Below are 27,919 nucleotides of genomic sequence, written 5' to 3' on the forward strand. Positions count from 1 at the left end.
GGTTCCTACACATATGTGTAGATAAGTTATCTACACACTAGCTTAAAATACAGTGGGGGCCACATTATTTGGGTGATCCAAACCATTCATTTTTAAGGCCCTCATATAGATAGGGTGTCCATAAAAAATCAGATCCATAGGATCATCCTAACCATTAGAACTGTGGAGGCAAAAAATTGACTAATTTGTGAAGGTTTAAAGACATCCATTTTACCTCCACAAATCGTAGGGTTGGAATGATCCTATGGATCTGATTTTTTGTAGACACCCTATCTATGTGAGGGCCTTTAAAATGGATGGCTTGGATCACCCAAACAATGTGGGCCCCCACTGTATTTTAAGCTAGTGTGTAGAGAACTCTCTACACATATGTGTAGGAACCGTTTTCTCATTCGTATAAGACCGTATGCAAATAATTTTTCAGTTGGCTAAGAATCTTAAGATGGGATGTGCTGATTTTTCAGTTCCTGACTTGATCATCTTAATGTCTAATAATTGAATTTATCCTCAAGATGTGAACCATTCTCACAGAAACCAGGGGAGGGGTAAATATCATTTCACATGAAAAATGATACAAAGACATGCTTTTTTTAGGATTATCCCAAACAAGGGTTATCTTAGTGTTGACAGCGTATTTCAAAGCAAGGGTTTTGCTTTGTTATTTGATCAAAATATTATGAGTAGTATTACCATGGTTCCGATATCAATCCAACGGACATGGATCTGATCTAGGTGTTATGCCCAAATCCTATCCATTAAAGTTTAAATTATTTGGATCTATCGGACTGTCTGAATCCATGGACACCCCTCTCTAATAATATGCATACGAGATTACTTCTCCAAAGCCTCTCCTAATGTGTGAGAGCTGAGTTAAAGTAGAAAAATCAGGGTTTGCAGATTTACATAGAAGCATCTGGTCGATTTTTCGGAATTTGAGTTGAAATTTTACTGTAAAACCAGGTTGGGTTCGGGTTGATTCCAATTCATCTTTTAGCAAAAGCTCAACCAGACCCGACCCAAGTTGCACCCCTAACAGCTGGGCAGCTTGCACTAGGGATGCGACTCTGAGTTGATTTTTGAGAATTTGGGTTGACCTTTTACCATAAAATCGGGTTGGGTTTGGGTTGATTCTAATTCCTTTTCCAGCACAAAGCTCAACCCATTCTTGTTAGTCCCGATCCTGATAAGGAGAAATTTATATAACAAAGTTTTTGTGTTGTTAATTCCTGGGTCCCAACACAAGTTGCACCTCTAATGACCGGCCAACTTGCACTAGGGGTGCAAGTCGGGCTGATTTTTGAGAATTTGGGTTGAGCTATTACCATAAAATCGGGTTGGGTTCGGGTTGATTCTAATTCATTTTTTAGCAGAAGCTCAACCCAATCCATAATTCACATGGATATATAGTAAGTCTCGCTTGGGCTGCGGGTGCTTCACTCCACCGCTTCGCCTAGCAGCACGACGCTTCTATTGCTCTCCCACAACCCCATTTTCACGCAATTTTAGAGAGAAGTGAAAGCACAAGCCTATGGAGTAGCTTTTGCAACTGAATAACCAGCACTGAAAATTCTATCCTTAATTCTCTCATCTCTTGAACCTATTCGGCATTTTCCGGATCCAAAATTGACCCCTCCCCCGAAGGAGTTCGGGTTCTTCATTTGGAATCTGGGTTCTTCTACTTATTTATCATTTATTTACTTATTTATTTTCTTTGATTCAACATATATATATTTTTGTTTTGTGCATCTGATTCAAGATTCTCTTGGTTTCGTGTATCTGATCTAATATCCCCTTCGCCCGGCTGTTCTTCTTCTTCAGGTTCTTTATTATTTTCATTTTTCCTATAAACCGGATTAATCTACTTATAAACGAATCCGTATTGATGCTTTATCATTTTTGAAGAAGGTTCTGTTACTAACATGTTTACTTCCATTGTGGGTAATGTATTTGGGTTGGTTACAATTTGTATCGATTAAGCAAATCGTCGGAATCTTAGCTTGCACGACAGCTTAGCAGGACAAGAGGAAGGGTGTCGGCTTTCGATTATGCAAATCAGTGCCAGCTCCAACTCATCAAGACTCATCAAATACAGGGAAAGAACTCATCACTTATACAGTCTACTCTTTTTTTTCCTCAATGTCAAGGTTTCATGGCCTAAAACTCCAAGATTTTTACTTGGCTTCATTGGATATTCCTTTTTTTTTATGGTTTTAAAGATAGAAGAATTTGATATCTTGGTTAATTAGAGCTGCAGAGTATAATGTCAAGTTCTTGTTAAAAATAAAGAACCATCAGCATGAAAGAGCTCTTCAGGATAATGTCAAGTTCTTGTTAAAACTTAAAACTAAAGAACCATCAGCATGGAAGAGCTCTTCCCCTTAATATTATGATTATTTTTGGGAAATGTTATCAGCACTACTGTATTTTGATGAGGCACTCTCACTTTATTAAAAGTAAGGTATGGCCCTCACCATACGATGATCCAAACCGTCCATTAGATGGGCCACAGCCTAAATAGGTTGTGCCCCAAAAATTATTTCCATAGGTTGATCCTAATCCTCCGATCTATAGAGGGTTATGATCAACCCTCTAACATTCAGATCGGAGGGTTAGGATCAACCTATGGAAATGATTTTTGGGGCACAACCTATTAAGGCTGTGGTCCATCAAATGGACGGTTTGGATCATCCTATGGTGCGGGCCATACCGTACTTTTAATAAAGTGGGGAGTGCCCTCATCAAAATACAGTAGTGCTGATAACATTTCCCTTATTTTTACTCTGTTTTTTCCATGTTTCCCTGTTCTTGTTTTTTTTTTTTTTTTCTTCAGCTGTTCAAGGTTTGCGAATTTCACATATTTATTAGAATTTTATTAATGTATCCTTGTTGGTTTTTGCTTCTTTTATTAACATGGATGCGGAAGACAGAAGTGACGCTAATGGGATTGATCCTTCAACAAAAATCTTGAAATCTAATATTCCAGGCATAATTATAAAAGAAACAATTGCAAGTGTTATACAGTGACTAATTAGAAGGTAGCAAGGTTTAAAATTTCGGTTTCGGTACCGGTTTCGGGCCCTGAAATTTTGAAATTTCGGCCGAAATCTGGTACAAAACCCAAATCTTGAAACAATTGATCCTTCAACAAAAATCTTGAAATCTAATATTCCAGGCATAATTATAAAAGAAACAATTGCAAGTGTTATACAGTGACTAGTTAGAAGGTAGCAAGGTTTAAAATTTCGGTTTCGGTACCGGTTTCGGGCCCTGAAATTTTGAAATTTCGGCCGAAATCTGGTACAAAACCCAAAACCAATATTTTATTCAATATTAAATTTCGGCCGAAATTTCTGCGAAATATTAAATTAATATTAAAAAAAAACAGATTTTTTGGGTCAAATTTTGGAAAAACCGAAATTTCGACTGAAATTCCAAAACTTCGGCCGAAATAAAATACGGTTTCGGTTTTTAACGATTTCGGTGTCGGTAATTTCAGATTTCGGCTGAAATTTAAAACCATGGAAGGTAGTACAAATTAAGTAGATTTTGTTAAAAATCCTTACAAATAAAGTTGCAAAACTAAAATCTAGTGGCAGCAGGCATTTTGAGAAGAACGCTTCGGTGGGGCATGAATAGGTGTAATCCAATGAGGCGAGCGAACTACAGCATAGCGGGCCCACCTTTGATTGATCTAAACCGTTCACACTCTTCAATTTGGGTCTCTTATGGCCAAAATGACCTGAAAATCAATTAATCCTAACTTCCAAAAGTGTGCAAAAAAATTTCATTGAATACGAACTGTTGCTTCTATATAACTTTTCACCATTCTTCTGTTCGGATTTGATGATTGGGGAAAGGTTTCGGTTTTTTTTGTCTCTATGCAGGAGATTGGAAAATAAAGAAATGGTTGATACATTCACCATGCTTCTGTTCGGATTTGATGAATGTTATGTGGTTCCATAGACAGTTCCAGTAGGATTTCATTCTTGAATAAAAAATCTATTTCTCTAAAAGACTTTGTTGGGTTTAACGTGGGCCACTTGAACCAAGGTGGAAAGGCTCAGCCATTGTAAAGATTGACAATTGGAATGTATAATGAAATAGGGTCCAAATTTCAAATAGTAATTATAAATATAGAGTGAGGGAATTTCAGGAACATAAGAAGGGGGTGCAATTTGGGTTGTTCTGGTCACCAGTTTTTAGGCTCTATCTTGGATGGTGTAGTGAGTTTGGGAAAAACAATGGCCACTTCTTTTTAGATATAGTATTGACATGAATCCACATAAATATCATAATCTCATATACATAGATCAGCAATATTGCATAAGTAATTCTTTGGAAACCTCTAAAAATTGTCCTTATAATCTTATTGCAAATTGTTTTGATGTTAAATACATAGATATAGGAAACGCCTGGGGAGAACTTGTTTCCGAAATGGGTACGAAACGCTCTTCGGAAAATTGTGAAACGTGTTTTATTTCCATGGAAACTCGTTTCTTGAAATTTTAAGACTTTAAAAGGATATATTAAATACCCTTTAGTTTACTGTGGACAGCCCTATCTAGTTTAGAATTATATGTATTATATTCAAGATTCTAGTACAAGCATTTTCCTATTAATGTGTGTTACTATCAGATTTATGTGTTTCACTAGCGTTTCTTTTAGGTTTCATGTACGTTTCACAAACGTTTCCCAATTCGTTTCACAAGTGTTTCTCTATCGTTTCCCGTTTCTCATTTCCCCTTTGATTTTTTTCACGTTTCCGTTTCACGTACCGTTTCCCGTTTCCCGAACTGGTAACTATGGTTAAATATGATTATTTCCAAAACAATGGTTATATAAGTATTTGAATAACATAGTCTAAGCCATTTTTCGGGCGTGTGTTCGGCAACAATATTCTGCAGGACTTCTCTCATTTTTGCTCTGTGGAGAATGAGAAAGGATGAAAAATCGGGAAGACCGGTTTTCGCCCAATTTTTGAAAACCACACTGATTTGATTCCGGCATTCTCTTGTTTCATCAGCTCTTCCAACAGCAGAATGAGAACGGTTGCCGAACATAACCTTCGGCCCTGTTCGTTTAAGATTATGCCAACCGATTTGAGTCCAAAACCAATTATCGGACTCAAAATAAATTGAGTCCAATAATTGGTTTGCAAATAAGATTAAATCAAATCTTATTTGCAAATAACGACCAATCTTGGTGGCATCAAAGAGGCCATAAGCCAGCCTGAAGTCATATATATATATATAGACACACACACACAACGCATACACATATATATATACAAATATCTATGGAAAACTGAACATTTTATCTCTGAGTACACAAGTACATACATGTAGGAATACAGCGGACATCACGTCTGGGTGAATGCTGACCCCCATATACTATTGGTGGCTCTCATCCAGACCCATAGCTGGTCACAAATCAACAAGAAAACATCATTAGCACCATTCAAAAAAAAAAGCAAAAGAAAAAAAAAACATCATTAGCAAATAAATTAGCATAAGTGTGTACAATAGAAAGGAAATATGGAATCAAGAACACTAGATTTAATGTATAAATGACATGTTTGGCGACTATGAAATGTTTTTCCATGGAATATTAGTTCATAATGTGATGAGAGAGTGATGAGGGTGGGAAAAGGAGAGATTTGAGAGGGCATGATTGAGGAGAGGGGGAAGAGAAGGCTAAAAAACAGGGGGAAATAAATCATATTTTGAATAGAGTTTTTTTCCCCTTGCTTTTCACCCTTTCCTCACCTTCTCCTTATTCACGCCCTCTAGGTTTCTTCCTCTCCCACCCTCCATCACCATTGAGTGAACAAATATTACATGGAAAAAGAATTCACGGTTACCAAACATGGCCGCCAAATGGAATTAAGAAATCTTGCAATTCAATCTTCACAAAACAGTTACACTCTGCCTTGACAACTCACATTTTAAGTATCACTATCAATAAGATTTCCCAAACTTATGAATGTAAACAGAGCTAATAAAGTAATAATAAAAAAGTAACAATGCTAGTAGTATTGTAAGTAAATACAATGTCAAAATCTTATAAGCAGTCCATGCTCAACGACATGACACCCTATCCAGTTTGAACCATGACTAGAAAAGGGGCATCGTACAGTATATATCCAGTGTACACACTATATATCCGGTACTACACTAAATATTTCAGTATGTCTCTTTGTTGTTCTAACTAGTATGTATAGTTTAACAATTGGCTCTAGTGGTTCATATGTTCCATAGAAGAGGGTTAATTTTCATTATAATATTCACATAAATCAGTTGTTTTCTGTTGTTCTGCCAAAATTCAGCATTTAGTTAGGGAAGTAGCTTTTAGAAATGTGTCAGTTGAACTAGAAGTTTCTGCATAATATCACCATATTCATAGAGAACATGCAGCTTCTTAGACGTTCGGAAAAAATGCATGAATAAGTACTCTTAAAATGCTTGAGCAAAATACCATATTCGTTTCCAATATGAAATAACTTCTTCAATGCTATAATTATCAATTCATTACAAAAAATATGACTACGACCCCGAAAATGGGGCCAATAAAAACCGGCATTTCAGAGCTGGGTATACTTGATTTTGATAAAAGAAAAGGATATCTGCTTTCATAAAAAAATGTAAGATCTCTGATGATATTCTTATCTTTATCAAGGACATAGTCCCAATGGAAGCATTTTAAAAATATAATTCAATTAAATCACAACGAGGACATCTGTCAGAGTCTAATTACAAAGGATATAAGATTGCATCCTAGTATAGGTTGAAGAAGTGATAAAGTTTCCTTTGGCATTAATGATTATGAACTAGAGTACTGATGGGGGACAATAGAAGCACGAAGCGGAAGCGGGGGCGAGGAAGCGTGGGGGTCTAGAAGAGCCTAGGGTTGAGAGCACCGTGGGAGTGTTAATGTAATATTTTCATCATGTCTTTCAAAATTAAAGTACATAAAGAATAGTAATTTTTAACTATCTTTATATAAATCTTTCAAAATTTAAGTACATCAAAAGTTGTAATTTCTAACCGTCTTCATTTTCATGCTCTCTTTCGGCATGCCTTTTGAAGATTTGCCTTCGTGCTTGCTCCAATGAAGTACTTTGAACAGTTTGAGGAGTTTGATGCAAATAAGTTGGTGAGGGGTTTACTAATGCAGTAATAGGAGCGGATTGGGAGCGCCATGGGATCGGTTTCCATCTCTTCGGGATCGATCTCCTTGGAAGCTCCTTCCTAAGAGCGCCGAATCGAGTTTCCGAGTCGGGAGTGGCACCCCGAGAGAAGATTCCTGCTTCTGAGTTGGGGACCATCAACCAAACCATGAAGATAAGATCATTCCCAAAATAATGATGGTCATGTGGGGCCCACAAGAACCCTCAAGCGCTGACCAGGAAAAATGCATAGTAGCATCATCATTTTGACATGTTTAGGTCCAACTGTGGCAGACAGCAAATCCCCTGAATTTGGATTTCTTGGAGTGTCTGTGTGTGTGTGTGTGTTGGGGGGGGGGAGAGAGAGGGGAGGGTGTTTCTTTTATTTAAATGTAAAGATCCTAATTAGTATCTTGAGGATAAAGTTAATCGGAAATTCCTAATTGGTTTAGTCTAGTTTTAGGAATTCAAGTCGAGAGAGTCATGTTAGGATTAGTTTCTGCTTAATGTTGGTTTTTAATTGTTTGAAGAGTCCTTTGGTAGTTTCTATTTTGGAGTGGTTGCTTTTTAGTAAGTTATTGATTATTATTGTTAGTTGAGTTATGTAGAAGCTATAATTGTCTCGGAAATTTCCCGGGAAGAAAGTAACTCGGGATATTTTAATTTTTTTGTTATTTTTGAGTTTATATTGTTAATAAAACTGGAAAAATAAAATATATGAAATTTGAGAACAAAATTACATCAACAAATAACATCGGGAATTTTTCATGATAAAAATAAAATATGGAGATATCTCGGCGATTTTTCAAAATCTCAGCACCATTTTGGGATTTTATCATTTTATCAAAATATAGAAAAATAAAACAACTATGATTCTAGTTTTTAAATTGGTTTAGGAGGTATTTACCAAATAATGCGCTTATATAATGCAAGGCCCGGGCCACGAGTTTACAGATATATGAACAAAATAAAGATATGAAAATGTTTTGTTTGCTTGGATGTGACTTTCATTACACCTAGACATGGGCGTGATGATCATGATCTAGCCATTAGCGTCATTGGTGACATGGCTTTACCTAGTTAATGGGGTGATGAGGTTCTATGTTCTCTTAAAATCCCTTCTTACTTCTACTTCAAGCATATCTTTTCTACCCTTCAATATATTCATTCCTTCTTGTTCAAATTCTTGCTTTTTCGATCATGTAAATTGTCAATTACATGCAATCAGTTTCAATTGATTGATCAAAGTCGTCGATCCAATGGTCAGAATTGCATAAAACTTGGAAATTTTTTCTTAGACTATGGTAGACCAAACATTGTCATAATTCAGCTCGATCCAACACTCGGATTGTGATCTATGATAAGTTTCAGATCAAAAATTTGGACACCCATTTGAATTTTCAGACCCGATTGATTTTGTACTATGAAATTATCATTCTAAGATTAATTTCCCATCCCTTATGAAAATTTTCAAAAGGATCCAAAGATCAGATCTTTGCTTATCCGTCAGGCCAATTTCTAAAAGGATGATGATATTTTCACCCCCCCCCCCCCCTGCAGTACTTGCACACACCCCTTATAACGTGATTTGACATAAAGTTGCCCACTTTTCACGTCAAATCAGGTTATAAGGGGGGTGTGCACGTAATGCAGGGGGAGTGAAAATATCATCTCCCTTTCTAAAATTAAATATTTTCTTAAATTCAAAAACTTTCAAAGAGATTTTTTTTTTGTTTTGAAATCCCGGATTGAATTTTAGTTCACCATTAGAGTACAGTCCCCAGTTCTAATCCTCCTAACAGTTCCACTCTTGACAGTTCCACTCTGGATACGTCCTATATCAACAAAGTCATGCATAAATTTTCTACTAGTTAAGAAATCGGATATATCTGCCCTTTGACGGCATTTCGAATACTGAGAGACCACTGTTAGTAGGTGTCTATGTTTATGATATTGACAAAAAAGGGGCCAGTTTGAGCATTTATATGAGCCTATTAGAGTGAGGGGTTCTTTTGTTAGATTAACTTTACTTTTGAACAGTTAAAATAAGGCACGCCAAGCTGAAGGAACATTGCATGCTTCACAAGTTCGCATAACTTTTTAAGATTATACAATGAAGGGCCATTTGATGGGGGCAATGCCATGGAAGCAAAGAAAACGGCCTTAGGGGCAGTTCCAGAAATTGAACCGTTGTAGGCTACCATCCTCTTTAGTAGATCAAAGTTGTGTCTTACGCTACAACTGAACCCCTCCACTTTGGTATCTATAGCATAATTTTGTTAACACATTTAACATTTTGTTTGGGCCCAATTTCTTCAAGATCTTTTCAAATTGCCTTTGATTGATGAAATTAAAGAAGAAACGAAGAATGATGAAGAACCCTAGGAAACCTTGAGGCAAGCCTCACAAAAGTTTAAGGAGTTCAAGTCAGGCTCAAGACTTGTTTGATTATATTTATAACAATACGATGCAAAACCCAAGTAGAATGACTATCGTACGGCTGAATGTAAAAACTGCCAAACTACCATTAGAGGGCATACATCACAAGTCTAGGTAAATCTATGTGTTATTTCTAGCAAATAGTAGATTCTTGAATTTCCCATTGATGGTCAGCTCAATCGTTCCCAGGTACTTTTTGATTTTTCTTTGTTCGTTAATCAATTATTGTTTTACCATTCAAAAGAGAAGTCAATGAAGATTGAAAGCTTTGGGAGAGAATAAATCTTCTCTACTACAGAAAACAAAGATTCAACCAAAGGTTAGAGAGCCAAAAGCAGCCCTTCATATGGATGAATAGATCACACTCACCGATGTGTAAAATCACAAAGTAATTTCTTGGTCACTTCCTTAATTTCAGCTGCATTTAAAGTGTTAGCATTTTTTTTTATTTTTTTTTGAATGATAAAAGGGTTAGCATGCTAACCAATCAAAGATGAGGAACTAAGCATTTTACAAAGAAGAATATTCCAAAAGATTAGACACCATTCAAAAAAAATATTCCAAAAGTTTAGAAGTTTTGCTATTTCCAAACACCCTAGAAATATCTTTTGCAGCAGTAATAAGACTTCAGCAGACAGCCAGTCACAAAACGTGAGAATGCACAAAATCAATATGACAAAAAGGCAATGTACCTCATTTGTTGAAGGACCACAAAATGCATATCAAATAAGCTAATGTATCATATTTCGCCACTTGTCCTTCAAATCAATCTGTGTAGTGTGAGCTTTGATTATTAAATTATTAAATACACCCCAATACAAAACAGCATGACATTGTAGATGAGCATATCGCATCATATTTACCGGTGTTCTCTCATCGAATTTATCTGGATAGCGATCCAAAATGAATGCCCATCTTCCCACACCATGCCTTCATAGACAAAGAAACCATGAGTACGTAGAAATGTTCACCCTCGTCAATCTATTCGGGCAAATAAAAAACAAAGTATAGATAAAAAACGTATTGAAATTGAACATTACAGACACATAATCATGGTAGAGTAGGGATGCTAAAGTAGGTAACTTATGACACACAGGAAAGCTACAATTAACAAAATTTATTGCATATTTTTAAAAAATTGAAATAAAAAGGAAATTTAACATATCAGTTTTCCTAACAACAACTACGTACTTTTGTACAGCATCTCTCAAAGCTTCCTCTTCCTCTAAACTCCACCTCTTAATTTTTCTCCTATATCTCTTGCTATCTTGCTTCTTCAAAGGAGAAGCTGCATTGTTCTTTGGGCTAGGCAAATGAATTTTCCTTGAACGGGTTGGTGAATTTTTCGACAAGGACTCACTGAAATCTTCATCCCACTGCACATATGGAAAAAAAAAACTATTAGCCCAATTAGCAACTATTACGATGTACAACATAAATCCTTAACTTCATATTTTCAAGTGTGCAAAAGTTGGAATAGCGCAAATGTGTAAACACGAACCAATGTCATTTTACCCTGATGAGTAGAAATTATGATAACAGAAGTCAAAAGAAATAAAGAACGGTATACAAAGGCAGTTAATATAATGACATAATATTCAAGCAACAATTTCAAGGAGCCCTCCATTGGCTTTCTCAGTTCCTCCCAACCCATTTACTAAGTTGTGACTCTTAAGCCAAATTATAGAAAAAAAATAAAAAAAATGCAATTGCTCCACCCCACTGTTGTCCCCTCAACATCCAACTTAATAATTTGTCATCTTTAGTGTTAGTGGATGGGAATGTGGATTCAAGGTTTTTAATTTCGGTTTCGGTTTCGGGCCGAAATTTCGGTCGAAATCATGTAAAATTTTGATTATGATGTCGTTTATTTTTTTAATTTCCACTGAAATGTCTAAAATTTCGGTTATTTTGGTGGAAATTATAACATTTCAGTGCGCATTTTTTAAATTTCGGTGGAAATTTTGTACAAAAGTCCAAAAATGAAATTTCAACCGACATTTCGGCCAAATTTCAGAATTTCGGTGAAATCTTGTAAAGAAACGACTTCATGTGATTTCCGTTTCGGTTTGTGCCGAAACCGAAATATTTCGGCTGAAACGCAACGTTTCGGCCGAAATTTAAAACCATGTGTGGATTCCAATTTGTCATCTTTGGTGTTTGTGGATGGGAATGTGGATTCCACTTCCAATCTCAAATCTATTCAAAGATGGTTTGAGGCAGCATTGTAAAGGTGGTGGCAGAACAAGAATATATAAAGCATAGTTTACCCCCCCCCCCCCCCCCCCCCCCGGGTGTCATCGCGGACTCCCCCGAGTCAACTCCCTTTTCCCTTGGCCGCATTCCACATTTTACCCTACAGAGTTATGACCGCATCAACCGCGTTCTTGGTCACGTCCGCGCCGAGTCGACAAGGATTTTTCTTCGGCCGCGTTACCCGCCGCATCCTGGTCTTTAAACACCGCATAAAAGACCTAGAAGTGTCTTTGCGAATCTTGAAGTATTGGAATCCGGGATGTTTCCGACATGGGTACTTTGCCCATTTAGAAGAATCCACCAACATGGTGAGAAAGCTTTGATCGATCAGGAATGATCAGGTTTGTTGGGAACTGGTTCATCAATACTAAAATATTTTTGAACGATTATAATTGACCAGGTCTTGTAGGACATGATTCATCAATCCCGAGAGATTTTTTAACCATCAGAATTGATGTTGGAACCTAGTTCGTCAATCCTAAGAGATTTCAAATGATAGGAGTTGATCAGGTTTACTGGGTGGGACCTGGTTCATCAACCTTGAGGAATTTTGAATGATCAGAATTGATTAGGCCTAGAAGGACCTGGTTCATCAATCCCAAGGGATTCTTGATGATCAGGATTGATCATGTCCGCTAGGACATGGTTCATCAATGTCAGTGATTTTCGATGATCTGGATCGATAGGTTTGCTGGGACCTGATTCATCAATTTTGAACAGATCTGACAGATTGAGAGATTGGCTTAATCTGCATTGTAATTGAGCAGCTTTGGTGTTAATTCATGGGCTGAAGTTGAACTGATGCTGAGAAGAGTTGAATTGATCTAGATTTATCCGGGATTGAAATTGAATAGACCTGGAAAAATCTAGAAGGAATTGATTGTTCTAAGTGATTGAAATTGAGCAGAATTGGGAAGATATGGAAGAACTGGATTGATCTGAGTTGATAAGAGATTAAGATTGAGCAGATCTGGAAAGATTTGGATTGTTCCAAGTTGATCAAAGATTGAAATTGAGCGGATCTTGGAAGATTTAAAAGAGTTGGATGGATTTAGATCAGAGATTGAAATCTAGCAAATGTTGAAAGATTCGAAAGAAATGGATGGATTTGAGTTGATCAAAGATTGAAATTGAGTACATCTAGAAAGATGAAGAAGATTTAGATTGATCTGTAAGATTCAGATTGATCCGAGTTGATTAGAGATTGAAATTGAGCAGATATGGACGAAAGATCTAGAAGAAAACTGAATGATAAGAGATTAAGATCCCAATTGATTTGTGGTTAGTCTTCAAAGAATGAAATGGTCTGAATGGATTCGAGCTAGGAGGCCAAGAGGAATATGGGGAGGAAGGCCACAACTTTGCAAAAGAACTAGCATTTACCTGGAGGGAGACCCATCCTTGCCAATGTAAAGCGTCGTCGGATGGTCACAGTAAAGAAGGAAGAGAAGAAAGGGAGTAGTTATTTTTTTTTCGAAATCACTCCTCTCACTCATTACTCCCCTTCCCCCATCTCAAATAGCTTCGAAAGAATCCCCAAGAACGCAACCAAGGGGTGATAGCAAACGACTGTGATCCCTTCTAGCAACCCATCTTCATCGAGAATGGCTGATGCGGTCAGTGAGGGATCGTCCACCTCGACTCCGATGGAGGAGCGGGCGACGAATGCCTAACCTGCCTAGAAGATTCCCCGATGGTATCAAGGAAAGCTCCTCAAGAACGAATTCAAACACATCTCCAATAATATACTTATTGATAGGGTAAGTTCAATTTTTTTCATGATTTTTGGATTTCTAGATTAAAAAATCTATTGAATAGGGATTTAAAGTAAAAGCAGTGATAAAATAGCTGGAAATGGCCGAAAACGAACAAAAGGCGTGTCATCTTCCCGTTTGAACTATCGCTGACTATTAATAGTGTGGAGGGCTTTGCGTCCGCAAAATACCCAACAGTCCACCAAAAGTCTTTAAATCCATAAACTTTCAGTCATTTATCAATTTACAGACCAGTCCCATAATTTCCCCAAAATCGCATACCTTTACCCACTCCTTTCACCATCGCACCACCCTACTCCCAACCATAAACCCTGGATGATCGGCCCAAAGTAGGACCACATGTGCCACGTGCGGGGGAGTGTTAAAGTATAAAAGATAAATAACACCTTTTTCCAACAGCTTAAGCTATTGGAGAAGTTGGTAAGTTAACAAACCCAAACTGTCCAGATCTGGCCCAGTCAATTTTAGATCCAGAATCAGATCCAATACTCCACTTTCCTCCAATTTGTTACATCTGAAATCTTTAATTTAAACCATAGACACAACCCATATCCATTTCCATACAATTTTGCATCCTTACAGGCCCAAGAACTCTATTTACAAATTCCTTTAAAACTCTTTCAAGATTAAACCTTGCAATCTCCTTAAACCTGTAACCAAAAACTCTGCATTGAAAGTTTACTTCTTGGGCTGCTAGACGCTTGATTAGCTCACTAGTCCCACACTACCCAACACTAAGTCCACCGTGAGCCTTAACCTGCACTCCAAACTGATGTAGGTGCGGAAGCAGAACCAACCTCCATGTCTGAATTCAAGATCCCGAGGACTGTGGGACATGCGGAACTAGCAAATATAGCATATCAGGTTCTGCTTGGAGAAACCACTCAATGGAAGTCCTCTTATGTTCTGAATGAACAGAACTATGGCAATTGACATGAAGCTATGAAATGGATTAGACCTGGATGCATCTACTCTTTGAAATAGACGGGTTCTGTTTTAATGTACTTGGTGAACAGACCTGATCAATTTTAGAACCCCAGTTCTAAATAGTTCGGTTGAATGATTTGGATTCTACTATCAAAGGAATTCCAAGCTGGTGTGTAAAAGCATGGCAGTTCAAATCGGAATTAGGAAGAAGATATGCGTCAGTTAAGTTCAAGATCTGAATCGTAACTCTCAAGCACAAAACTTGCAGAAATAGAACTGTCTGGAATGAACCAGATCTGGCCGAATTTACAGATCTGAGTTTAACTCTTCCAGATTTCATATTCAGATCATTCACAAACAGATCTGATCTTTTACAAACTATTCTCAACCATGCAATGTGGTCACAGTGAAGGATTTGCAGATTCATTTCAGGAAAGTTGATTTGGCTTTGTAATATGAAGAAACACTGATGTACAACCACAAATGAAATCTCGGGAAAGATCTTACAGATTTGAATGTTTGTAGGTGCCAAACGAACTAATCTGCTTCTGTAGCTTTTTCTCCGAATTTGGATTGAAACTTGGGTGAGGGGACACGAGAGCTTCTTGGATACATAGCTACTGAAACCGAAATTTTAAAAATTCCGGCCAATATTTTAATATTTTAGCCGAAATTTCCACCAAACCGAAACCAAAACTGAAATTCAAACCAACGGTTTCAGTTCGAAATTTCAAACCTTGCTTGGATATGTATTAGCAGCAGAACCTTGCTTGGATATGTATTGGCAGAACTGACTGAATCGGTTCCTAGATCTTGCATTCTACAAACGATAGAATACGGGAGAACTGGAAAGACACCAAACTATTGTCTATAATTCCATTTCTCTACAAAGGATAGAACAAGAAGAAGAGCCCACAGCTCTCTCACCAAAACACCACACCAATCTCAAATCACTAATTTCCAAAAGGGCAGTGATAAATCGACCCCCAAGTATCTTAAATCGACCCCCTATGTGTCTTTCTCTCTCCTCCAAAATTGATGAGAGAGAAAGAGGAGAGAGAAAGACACATAGGGGGTCGATTTAAGATATATGGGGGTCAATTTATCATTCCCCTTTCCAAAATTGAAACACTAATGAAAATGAGCTGGTATGTAGTTCTATATAGAGAGCCATACAAAATGAAACCGACCAACTTAACTACCTTAGTGTAAAATGACTAATAAGGACAACTCCTAAGTAGTAAAAGACTTATAAGGACACTAGTACAACAAGTAAACTAGTAAGACAAGTAGTGAAGCTGACACTCCACGGGATGCTCTGCATCACAAACTCATTGGCCACTCCTTCCTATTGACTGTCGCAACCTTTCGGTCCTTAAACTCTGAAACAGCCCATTTTCGTAGACTGTAACAGGCCTAGTTCGAGCCTAAATGACATGTCTTTAATACCTAAACTATTTTTACCTAATCCAGGATTAATACCCAGATTCAATCTCTGTTATTTCTAGTGTCACAGAACTGTCCAGAACTATTTCCTGCCACAAACTGTCATAAAAGTCCCTGAGTCTCCATATTACAGCCTGAATGAACCTGTCCCCTTTATTCTCACATCTTCTTTTAGCCTATCTGATCAAGATATGGTCTAAAGCCTTAGAAGAAAGAACACATCAGTTGGACTCCCTATGTCAATTGATTTCAGAGCTACAAAACTTGGTCTGGGGTCTCCCTTACCCATTCCGCATCAGTATCATACTCACAAGGCAGCACTATCAAATGTCCCAGTATATTACATGTCTTTATTTAAAATTTCGGTAGGAATTGCAAAGAAAATGAATCCAAACCATTAAAAAAAATGACGAACATCCAAAGGAAATTTCCTTTCAGAAGGAAATAAAGACGGGAAGAAATTAATACACTTAGTGAATTAGGAAGAGATTTATAAAGCAATAACTAAGAATATGATGAATATTATCATTAAGAAAAAGGAATATGATGAATATCCGAATGAGGACAAGGACCAACCAAAATTCTATGGGAATTTAATGTCTATGGCGATGATGAGGATCTAGATTTCTTTCTTATTTACAAAGGAAAACGAGGAACACAGTCTTAACAAAGCATAATCATAGAACAAAGCCTATGGCAGTAGATGTGTACATCAAATGTTTGATAAAATGCCAAAGAGAGGCTTTGTTATTGGGTATGGTATTGTTAATGCTCTCACATGAATCTTGGTCACGTTGAAAGAGCATGACAACCATTCAAAGAAGCGTTCATCTCGGATATAGAACTCATAAAAACCAAAATGCGTCTACTTCAAGTATTTTGCTCGGATATAGAACTCATAAAAACCAAAATGCGTCTACTTCAAGTATTTTGCTCGAGGGAAGATTTTCTTCAGCCCACCTCTTCAAGCTCAGGCTCGAGTTCTTTATCATGAATTATGCATTACAAAATCTATAGTGAGCAAATAATCAAAGGAGAAGGGATGAATTTTTTTGGTGAAAAAGGCTCTCTTTGCATATGATGTATTTTTCCATCCTCTGACTTGAATAAGCCTTCTTTTACTTTATTTTTTGTTTGTTTCATCTCTATAAGATCTCGGGTCAATTAGTACAGATCTGCCATGCATTAGCATCAATATTGATTTTTTGTGCGATAAGTCAACCATAGTTTAACAATCAGCAAAACATCATCTCAACATGTTGATTATAGTTCATTTTTTCTAAGTAATTCCAACTTTCATGTTTTCCCCAGATTTTTTAGGATTTTTTTCCCCCTTAAAAATAACTCCTAAATGCTTCTCCCACCGCCAGCAGATCAAGTCAACACCCGAAACCAAGATTTTAGTCCTAGAATAAAAGGAACCATTTAGAAATTAGAAAATTCAAAATGTTATACAGTTTTTGTATCATATACAAGATCCGTGAGTTACAAATTACAACTATAAAGCCCCAAGAAAGAATTCCTTATTCCAACAGATTTTTTTTATGATCAACAGCAACATAAATTTCAAGTCCACTAGATATTTACGTGACATTTATAAAACAAGAATAGCTACTTGATAGGGTTACAAACAGTATAAATGGATAAGAAATGAAGGAATAGCACAACAAAGGATTGTGAAATCACTACCTCACAAGTATGGTCCGTTCCATTTCGAACAATGAATCCAGGACACGATGTTTCATCCTTCCTGTCATTCTGGTTTGCAGTAGTACTAGGTTCCCCAACATGAGTACCTTCAACACCTTCATCATTGTGCACATCTACATCTACCAGATTATGATTTACTTCAGGACCTTCTTGATTTATATTTCCAATTGGCATGTCTGATAATATTCTTTCGGCCATTTTCAGTGAATCAGGAAGAGGATCTTCCACAACGGCTTGCAGATTTATAAAGCTGGATTTAAGGTCTTCCCGTACTTTATTTACACTGGGTGTAGACAGGAGATGATACTTATTCCCCACTCCACAGTTACCTAGATTCACTGTGTCAGAACTGCCCACTTCTTTCACCATTGTAATCTCCCGTTCCTCATTAGAACTTATATCTTGAATGGGTACATCTTTGTCTATAGGCTGCAAACTCCCTTTTCGTGCGTCTAAGCAATGTATTTCAAAAGAAAATTTTCTCAGAGAATGACTGTGGAATGCAGAAAGATAAAGTAACAAACAATCATAGTATATTAACACTAACAAACGACATTAAGGATGTAAAATTTCCTTAGCACTCACAATCAAGTAGTTTAATTTTTAATTTCGAACTGAAAATTGGAAATGAAAACCATGGTTTTAAAGCCAAAATATTTCACTCACAATCAAGAAGTAGTTTAATTTTTAATTTCGATCTGAAAAATGGTAACAAAAATCATGGTTTTAAAGCCAAAATATTTCAATTTCAGCCGCTACCGAAAAAATATGCACCTGGATTCGGAAAAATAGCAGATTTTGCCCGAAAATTTGGGATTTCATTGATGTTTCGGTTGGAATATGCGAAACATGCAACTTTTTAGATAAAAAAAACAGTGTTTCCGTTGAAATGTCGATATTTCAATAGAAATCCTAACAAAAACTAACTCCACTCGCAAGAAAGAGAAGAACAACGAGATTCTTTTAAGATATTTCTAAAAAAAACCACAAAAAAAGAAAATCCAGTGATGAAGAATCTTACCCGGATTTCAGCCGTGATTTCATACCGAAATGTTTCGGTAATTTACAAGATTTTACAAGATTCCAGCCAAAATTTCATACCGAAACCGAAGCATTTGGTTTCACTGATGACCCAAACCAAAACCAAAATTTAAAACCTTTGACGAAAACTTGCTGGTTCAGAAAATTACCAAACACAAACATACAACATAAAAGAATGGCAATCAAGCAGACTAGTGATTGAGCAAAAGCAACTACAAATTGGAAATAAACAAAATAAAAGAATCAATGTTACACAAATAACCTGTCTGCAATGGTTTCTGCATGGTTTCCTTATCCATTTCCCTATGAGCATCCAGCTCCATGTCAGCTACGCCATCACCCAACGTAATTACACTACCAACATCCACTTCTACATTTCCAGCATCCAATCTATGTGCCTCTTCTTCCTTACTACAAACCCTTTCTGCCGTAAATTCCAAAAAAGTAGGACCCATCTTTTTCACCTCTTCCTCTAAAAAAACCCAAACACAATCCATAGCATCCTTCCTTGTATCCTTCTCCAACAAATTATTACGAATTCTCTCATTTTCCACCGCGGCCTCCATCTCCATTTTTGAATCCCTCAACCAATCTGAAACCAATCCAAATCCCTCTGATTTCTCCAAATCAGAAACCCTAATTTTCCAAATCTTATTAACCCTATCAAATCTATTCTCCCTCAAGAATCCAACTGTGAAATCTACGGCCACAGCGCAGTAGGCCGCCTTGATCGAATCTGATGCCCTAATTCCGATTTCACGGTCTATCTCTTCGATTGATTCGAGAGAATCGAGGATTTTTTCTGTGATTGAACGTTTTAGAATCGAAGAACAGATTCTTCTTAAGAGTATTGTTTTTTTAAGAAGGATGTCGGATTTTTTTGAAGGAAGGATTGAGACTAGTCTGTTGAGTACCCAGTCTTCGATTGGTTGTCGAAGGAGGAATTCTAGAATCCATGAACCTTTGTATATGTCCATTGGGAAGATGAGACCCTAGCATGAAGGAATTAGGGTTGGGGTATTGGGTTTTGGGGGTTAGGGTTTTGGCATTCAAGAAAGAAGAGGGGTTTGGGAAGCGGGAGGAGTTTGAGACTTGAGAGTTGAGAGTGTGAGATTCTCCCGCGTGTTGTGATGAAGACTAGTACTAAACATGTGAACTTATGGCATGTGGGTAGGTGATCCAAGCCGTTCATCTTGTGGGGCATACGTCATATCATCCGTACGATTTGGTTGACGTGTTTAATCAAGGCTGATATTGAAATTTCTCTATTGAGAGAACACTTAACTAAAATCTCTATACCCTGTTTGGATTGCACGAAAAACATTTCTGTTGCAAAGTTTTTCCTTTCTTTCTAAAATTTGGAGGGATTTTTTTTTGGGGGGAGGGATGTTATAAATTATAATAAGTGTTTGAAGTAGGGCTGCAACAGGGTCGGGTTGGGTCAGGTTTTTCAAAACCCTAGCCCAACCCTGGATCCCATTATCTCGGCCCTAACCTGCCCTGACCCTGAGTCAGGGCCGAAAAACCTCAACCCATTGCCCGCCCTACAGGGCTCAGTGCTGGCCCTGGCCCGCCCTGATTGGCCCTGATTGGGCCGGGCCGGCCCTAATTGACCCTAGTGCAAATACTTGTTAAGAGTGCAAAAAATAAAGCAACCACTTATCATATAGAACAAAATGATCAATAAACAGAGAAAGAGAAAGGTAACAAAATAAGACAATATGAATTCAACAACTTGACGGGCAACAGAGACAATTAATAATAATAATCTAAAGAAACATCAATCCAAGATAATAGAAAACATTAGCAAAAGAAACATGCACAGATGGTTCAATTCTATAATAGAAAACTTAGGATCGGGCTGGGTCAGGGTACCCGAGGCATTAACCCAGAACCCAACCCGACTTGAGTCAGGGTCTAAAAAAATGAACCCTGATCCGCCCTCAGGGTTGGAAAATCCAGCCCTGACCCTGTTCGGGCTCAGGGCGGGTCAAGGCTGACAGGGCCAAACTTGCACCCCTAGTTTGAAGGGACCTTCTGTGTAAAATTTGAGTAGGGTTGGTTCGATTCATCTTTTTTTCGTGTAAAAAAAGTAAGAAAATTTAGAATTATTTTTCCTTTCCAAACTTTTCTGAAAAATTCCAACAATCCAAACAAGGCTCTTCAAATTTTGATGCTTCATGTCATGTGATTTTTAAGTGTAGAATGACCAAAATGCCCATTTTATTGTTAAAAGATGAAAGTTGGCTACCCTTAATTGGCCCTGTTTGGATTGCAGGAATATTTTGCAAAGGTTTGGAAAGGAAAAATATTTCTAAATTTTCGTATTTGTTAGACACGCTAACAATGGTAACTTTAACCAACCCTATGCAACTTTTAATAACGGGACCTTCAATTTATTATAATATCCCTCTAAATTAACCATAATCTTATCATTTATCTCTAAGAAAGAGTTTTCTTGATAAAAAATTATGTCACAAATGTTTTTCTTGGAATCCAAACAGGAACGTGAAAGTCCACTATTTTTCAAAAAAAAAAGCACAATTTGGCCCACTTCAAAGGATGATCCAAACAGTTCATTTGTTGGGCCACAACATAAAATTGGCCCTATCCTATGAGATTATTTCCATATGATGATCCTAACCCTCCGATCTGTATATCTATGGTGGGTGAGCGTGAAGTCTACTTCTTTTTTTTGAATGGTGGAAAATATATTAAATAACCAAACATAATGCAAACAAACCGACTAAGAATGTCGGGGAAAGAAATACAAACAGATAAAAAAGGAAACTACATAAAATGAACACAAATAGTTTCCTTTTTATGTATTGAATGCATCAAATATAACATTGTTTAAAATGCACAACTAGGATCTACATACAACTCCATACCACTGGAAAATACTATTATAAAATCCAACATCTTTTAACATAAATCATCAAGAAATCTTTCCTATCATTATATAATACGAACACAAAAGGTGTTTGTCTTTTTTCGAAACTTAAGGCTGAAAAGTCATACTTGCCCCAGTAGGTTCATGCCGTAAATAGTCAGAGAAAAAAAAAAGAAAAATGTTGGAAATAGAAAGAGGAGAAAATCAGGGAAATGATAAATGCGCCCCTTTTAATCACTTGGGACACCCAGCAGCAGTGTATCAATGACTGTAGAGAGGCTGACGTACTTGATGTCATAGCAGCAGTGTATCAATATTGTAGAGAGGCTGATGTACTTTATGTCAGAAGGATTCAACGGATTTGATTGCCACATACACTGCAGTTGGGTGTCCTATGTGATGAAAAAGGGGTGCATTTATCATTTCCCATTTCTAAAATGTTTATAAAAGCATATAAGATTCCCACAATAAACCGTAGACATCTGATTATAAATTTATTAATAAAGTAAAGAGTGCGATGATCAAAGCAAGAGAGTGAAAATTTCATCTCATTTCCATCTCTCTTCAATTTAAATCAATCTACACCTTCATTATCACATGTAATGGATTCAATGGCAATAGTGTTAGGTGCTAAATGTACAACTCACATCCAATCAGGTTAGGCATAGGCGAAGTTTGCACCTAGCAAGGACGAGACTAGTACATATAAAATGGTGTGCAGGGCCACAACAACAATGCCTTTTTCTGTGCTTTCAAAATGACAGAATTCATATAAACACTGGGCAACTTTAATGTTTTTTGACGTTATATGTCAAATAGGATTTTCTTTTTTATAAGGCGATGATATTTTCACCTCCCCCCCCCCCCCCCCCCAAGTAAGCATTCACCCCCTTATAACGTGACCAGTGGGCAACTTTAACGCTTTCTGACTTCAAATCATGTTATAAGGGGGGCGGATGCGTACTACAGGGGGAGTGAAAACATCATCGCCCTTTTTATATTGCAACCATTGTAATTATAAAAAGAGAAACGATAGATCGAAGGCTACCGTAGGCCATTTTTGTTTTGCTCTACGCCTTTATAAAATGCCTTTGCTTGATACTGACCAATGGGGCGCCCTTGTATCCAATTTTTGAAAGAGTGACCTTTAGTTTATCAAACTCTCAAAAGGACTTTACATAAAAAAGAGTATTGCACCATTGCCAATGCAAACCCAATAAATACTGCTATTTCCATTTCCCAGAACTCTCTTTTTTATTTACTCACACATTTAGATAACATTTGATGTCCAAAATCAGTCTTTCTTTACCATTTTGACTAGGGCTGCAACTCGTCGGGCGGGTTGAGTTTTGGAGAACCCAACCCTACCCGAGAAATATCTCGGGTCGGGTCGGGTCGGGTTTTTTTTCGGAAAACCCACGATTCCCAAACCCGGCCCTACCCATGATAAATCTCGGGTCGGTTCGGGTCGGGTTTTTTCACGTTGACGCAATTTTTTAAGGAAAATTCTTGTTTGGCAAGGCAACTCAACTCATAGAAGCAGAAATTACACTCACATTACACTTGAATCAAACAATGATGTAATTACACTCGCATTACACTTGAATCAAACAATGTTGTAATCAAACAATGTTGTAATTACAATCAAACAATGCTGAATCAAACACTTGAATCAACTCAACTCATAGAAGCAGAAATTACACTCACATACAATAACAGTGGGTGCGTGGGTTTTCCCTTTTAACTTTTAACTAACAATAGAAAAAAATGTACATACTATAACTTATGTAACTCGGGTCGAGTCGGGTCGGGCTCCTTCAAACCCGGCTCAACCCGAGATTCATGCGGGCTTTTGAATGCTGAACCCGACTCGACCCGAAACCCATGAAACCTGAACCCAACCCAGGCTATTTTCGGGTCGGGTCGATGCGGGTCGGGTAAAACCCGGCTCGAGTTGCAGCCCTAATTTTGACCATGCGTTTTGTTGTTGAGTTAGCAAAACCCTTAATAAAAACTGTGTTGGACATTAACCCAGAGCAATGTCAATAGAGGAGGTGCTCTCAAGAAAGATGGGAAAAAGCTAAGAAAATTACCAATCGTATGCGTTACAGCTGGTGAAGGGGGATTTAAAGGAGGAAAAAAGGAGCGACTTTATGATTCCCCAATTCTTATGGATCGAATGGCAGAGAGACATGTGGAGCATTATTGCATTACGAAAAGAATGCTATTTAAATTGGGGTTTTGCTAATGGGTGCCCTTGCCATTTAGGTGCATTGGAAAATACATTTTCCAATCATTTTACACATACTTTCCCAATGCACCTTAACGAGTGTCCTCACTCGTTACCAGAACCCTTTAAAATGAGACGGGCAAAAGACACATTCTGATGAAATTGCTATTGGTGGAAATGTAGTAATTTTTCTACATAAGCTGGTAAGGTGTTTTTTTTAAAATTTTCAATTGTTCGATCTCTAAGCAGTCTAAGCGGTAACCTCCTTTATCTTTACCCTGAATTTTAATCGTTAGATTTTTTGGCCCCCCAATTGCTCTATATAAAGTCGTTAGTGCTGTTGTTTTAAGGCATAGAGCATTGAGAAGCATCAAATAAACAAAATCATGGCTCCGAAGAAAGTTTTACTACTTGCTTGGCAAAGGGGGCAAATACTAGATGGTTCCCGATGTATTTTATTAGTATCCTATTAATACTATTATGCGTGTGCTTGGGGCGGTTCCATGCCGTGCCCTTCTCTTCCTTCTTTTCTTTAATGTATGCTAAGTTATGGAATAAATAAAGGAACTGTAATTATAGTTTGGTTTCCTCTGTGCTCAAGTGTATTCTGCGACCTTTTCTTCTTCTTTTTCTTTTCCTTTTTTTTAGTGAACCAACATAAGTCATGATCATTCCTCAATGAAAGTCATGGAGGAGGTAAAAAAATAGTAGCTCGCCTAAAATAACTGAAGCAAGAGAGAGAAGAATTGCAACACTGAACAAAACTGAAAAAACAATGTGTATGCTAATATTATATTAGAGATCTAAGCTTGGTTTCTTTTGTACTAAAATGAGTCAAAAACATATAAGCTTTGTTTCTTTTAGGGCGCTGATATATTTACCCCAATTAGCTTAGCTGCAATATACGTGGCAATCAAATCCGTTGAATCCTTCTGACATGAAGTACATCAGTCCCTCTGCAGTCATTGATAATCAAATCCAATGAATCCTTTTGACGTGAAGTACATCGGCCCCTCTGTAGTCATTGATACACTGCTGTTGTGTGTCCCAAGTGAAATGATAAATGAGCCCCTTTTCATCACATGGGACACCCAACTGCAGTGTACGTGGCAATCAATTCCATTGAATCCTTTTGAAGTACATCAGCCCCTCTGCAATCAATGATACACTGCTGCTGGGTGTCCCAAGTAATGAAAAGGGGCGCAAATGATAAATGCGCCCCTTTTCAAATGTGCAAGTATTAAAAGTATGGGAGCAAATATCATTCTCCTTATTTGTCAGTAGCCTAGTTGGGCGCGGCATAAGTCATTTGGAGATTGAATTTTTTTCAATTTTTGGCTTATGGTTGGTTTTGTGTGGACCCCATGCCTCCTAGAGTGCAAACCCAAATATCATGTGACCAAAATATGTTTTATCTTGGGTTATATACAGGTATAGGCTAAATATTGACTAGTATAGTTGTATTATATGTCGTCACTCTGAAAATGTGAATAGAAAACCAAGCATTAACTCTTTCCCACTTTGTGTAGTGTGTGCAACCCATAACCCTGTAGAGAAAAGTGCTTTTCCTGACTGATAGGTAATGTTTTCATTTTTAAGTTTCATCAATTCTCTTGTGTATAGCTTTGAACATTCTACGCATCACGTGATGCAACAGTAAAAAAGTTCACATTGAAATAGTGTGTAAGCAGTCAAAACTTGGGGTAGAAATACCTACTCCACCTTGAATTATTTAGCTCTTGCAACTTAAAGAGTTGAGGTTAAATCATTATTATTGTGGGGTCCACTACAATTGTTAATGCCCTAGGGCAATTTACGTGAATTTTGTCATTTTGAAAGCACAGAAAAAAGGCTTTGCTTTTGTGGCCCCGCACGCAGTTTCATCTGTACTAGTCTCGTCCTTGCCTCGTGTACACTTCGCTTATGCCTAAACTAATTGGATGTTAGTTGTACATTTAGCACCAAACACGGTTGCCATTGAATCCATTATATGTAATAATGAAGGTGTAGATTGATTAAAATTGAAGAAAGATGGAAAGGAGATGATATCTTCACTCTCTTGCTTTGATCATTGCACTCTTCACTTTATTAAGAAATTTATAATCAGATATCTGTAGTTTTTTGTGGGAATTTTATATGCTGCTATAAACATTTTAGAAATGGGAAAAAAATAAATGTGCCCCTTTTCATCACATGGGACACCCAACTGCAGTGTACGTGTCAATCAAATTCATTGACTCCTTCTGACGTAAAGTACATCAGCCTCTCTGCAGTCATTAACACACTGCTGTTGTGTCACAAGTGATGAAAAGGGGCACATTTATGTGGCAATCAAATTCGTTAAATCCTTCTGACATGAAGTACATCAGCCCCTCTGCAATTATTGATACACTGCTGGTGGGTGCCCTAAGTGACGAAAAGGGGCGCATTTATCATTTCCCTTATATATAGGGAAATGATAAATGCGCACCTTTTCATCACATGGGACACCCAATTGCAGTGTACGTGGCAATCAAATCCGTTGAATCCTTTTGATGTGAAGTACACCAACCCCTCTGCAGTCATTGATGCATTGCTGCAGGGTGTCCTAAGTGATGAAAAGGGGACACCCAACTGCAGTGTACGTGGCAATCAAATCCGTTGAATCCTTCTGACGTGAAGTACATCAGCCCCTCTGCAATCATTGATACACTGCTGCTCGGTGTCCCGCATTGATACACTGCTGCTGGTTGAAGTACATCAGCCCCTTTTCATTACAAAAGGGGCTCATTTATCATTTCGTCCCTTTTCGTCACTTGGGACACCCAACTGCAGTGTACGTGGCAATCAAATCTGTTGAATCCTTATGACGTGAAGTACATCAGCCCCTCTGCAGTCATTTATACACTGTTGTTAGGTGTCCCAAGTGATGAAATGGGTGAAATGATAAATGCGCCCCTTTTCATCACATGGGACACCCCAACTACAGTGTATGTAGCAATCAAATCCGTTGAATCCTTCTGACATGAAGTACATCAGCCCCTCTGCCTGTTGCTGGATTTCCCAAGTGATGAAAATGGGCGCATTTATCATTTGGGACACCCAACTGCAGTGTACGTGGCAATCAAATCTGTTGAATCCTTATGACGTGAAGTACATCATCCCCTCTGCATTCATTGATACACTGTTGCTGGGTGTCCCAAGTGATGAAAAGGGGCGCATTTATCATTGATACACTGCTGCTGGTTGAAGTACATCAGCCCCTTTTCATTACATGTAATGGAAAGGGGCACATTTATCATTTCGCCCCTTTTCGTCACTTGGGACACCCAACTGCAATGTACGTGGCAATCAAATCCGTTGAATCCTTGTGACATGAAGTACATCAGCCCCTCTGCAGTCATTGATGCACTGTTGTTAGGTGTCCCAAGCGTTGAAAAGGGGTGAAATGATAAATGCGCCCCTTTTCATCACATGGGTGTGGACTCCGATCCGGAGGAGGCGGTGAGGGACGGGTCCCCCGTCGGTCCTTTGGATCTCCACATGAAGGAGAGCTCTACCAAGGAACTCTCGAAACAAAACGCCATATGGCGATACAAATGAGATACCTCTTGATCTGGAGCCAAGGCTTGAAACAAAGACGTACCTAAAATACGAAAGAGTCGCCATCCAGGGAAGTCGGCCCTGGAACCCAAAAATAAATGCTCTGTTTGCAATGGATAACCAGATATATATGGGCTCGTGCCTGCTTATGAGTTGGGAAAGTCAGAAGAGCATCCAACTCGCCCGAGCAAAATCGGTCTCTTATGTCATTTATTATTAACTTTGAAGCGTTTTGGGCGAAAATCATGTGGAATGTGAACAAATATCCAAGAGAAAATGTCTACCTAAACATGCATGTCCCAGGGATGGGTAAAACAAAATAAATATCTAAGTCCTAACTCATCACATCTAATCATAACTCAATATATCTAAGAAAGCAGTAAACATATACATGCATAGCTACAGCTAAACAGGTGATAAATGAACATATATGATGAGATATAATAAATGGAAAA

At 37.8% G+C, this 27,919-nt stretch overlaps 1 protein-coding gene across 1 annotated transcript; it reads right to left on the bottom strand.

Moving 5' to 3' along the window:
* Positions 1 to 5,222: 5,222 nt before the first annotated feature.
* LOC143857822 (uncharacterized) lies at positions 5,223 to 19,878 on the bottom strand. The gene is made up of 6 exons (XM_077368331.1): positions 19,022 to 19,878; positions 17,698 to 18,170; positions 10,796 to 10,980; positions 10,468 to 10,534; positions 10,297 to 10,374; positions 5,223 to 5,419 (listed from the first exon to the last, which is right to left on the bottom strand). The coding sequence occupies exons 1-5, from the start codon at positions 19,734 to 19,736 to the stop codon at positions 10,336 to 10,338; spliced, it is 1,479 nt and encodes a 492-aa protein (XP_077224446.1). The 5' UTR covers positions 19,737 to 19,878; the 3' UTR covers positions 5,223 to 5,419; positions 10,297 to 10,335.
* Between the last annotated feature and the right edge of the window lie 8,041 nt (positions 19,879 to 27,919).

This window comes from Tasmannia lanceolata, unplaced genomic scaffold (genome assembly GCF_043159265.1).
Source record: "Tasmannia lanceolata isolate RefF3 unplaced genomic scaffold, GAP_Taslan_0.1 ptg000025l, whole genome shotgun sequence".
Classification (NCBI taxonomy): domain Eukaryota; kingdom Viridiplantae; phylum Streptophyta; class Magnoliopsida; order Canellales; family Winteraceae; genus Tasmannia; species Tasmannia lanceolata.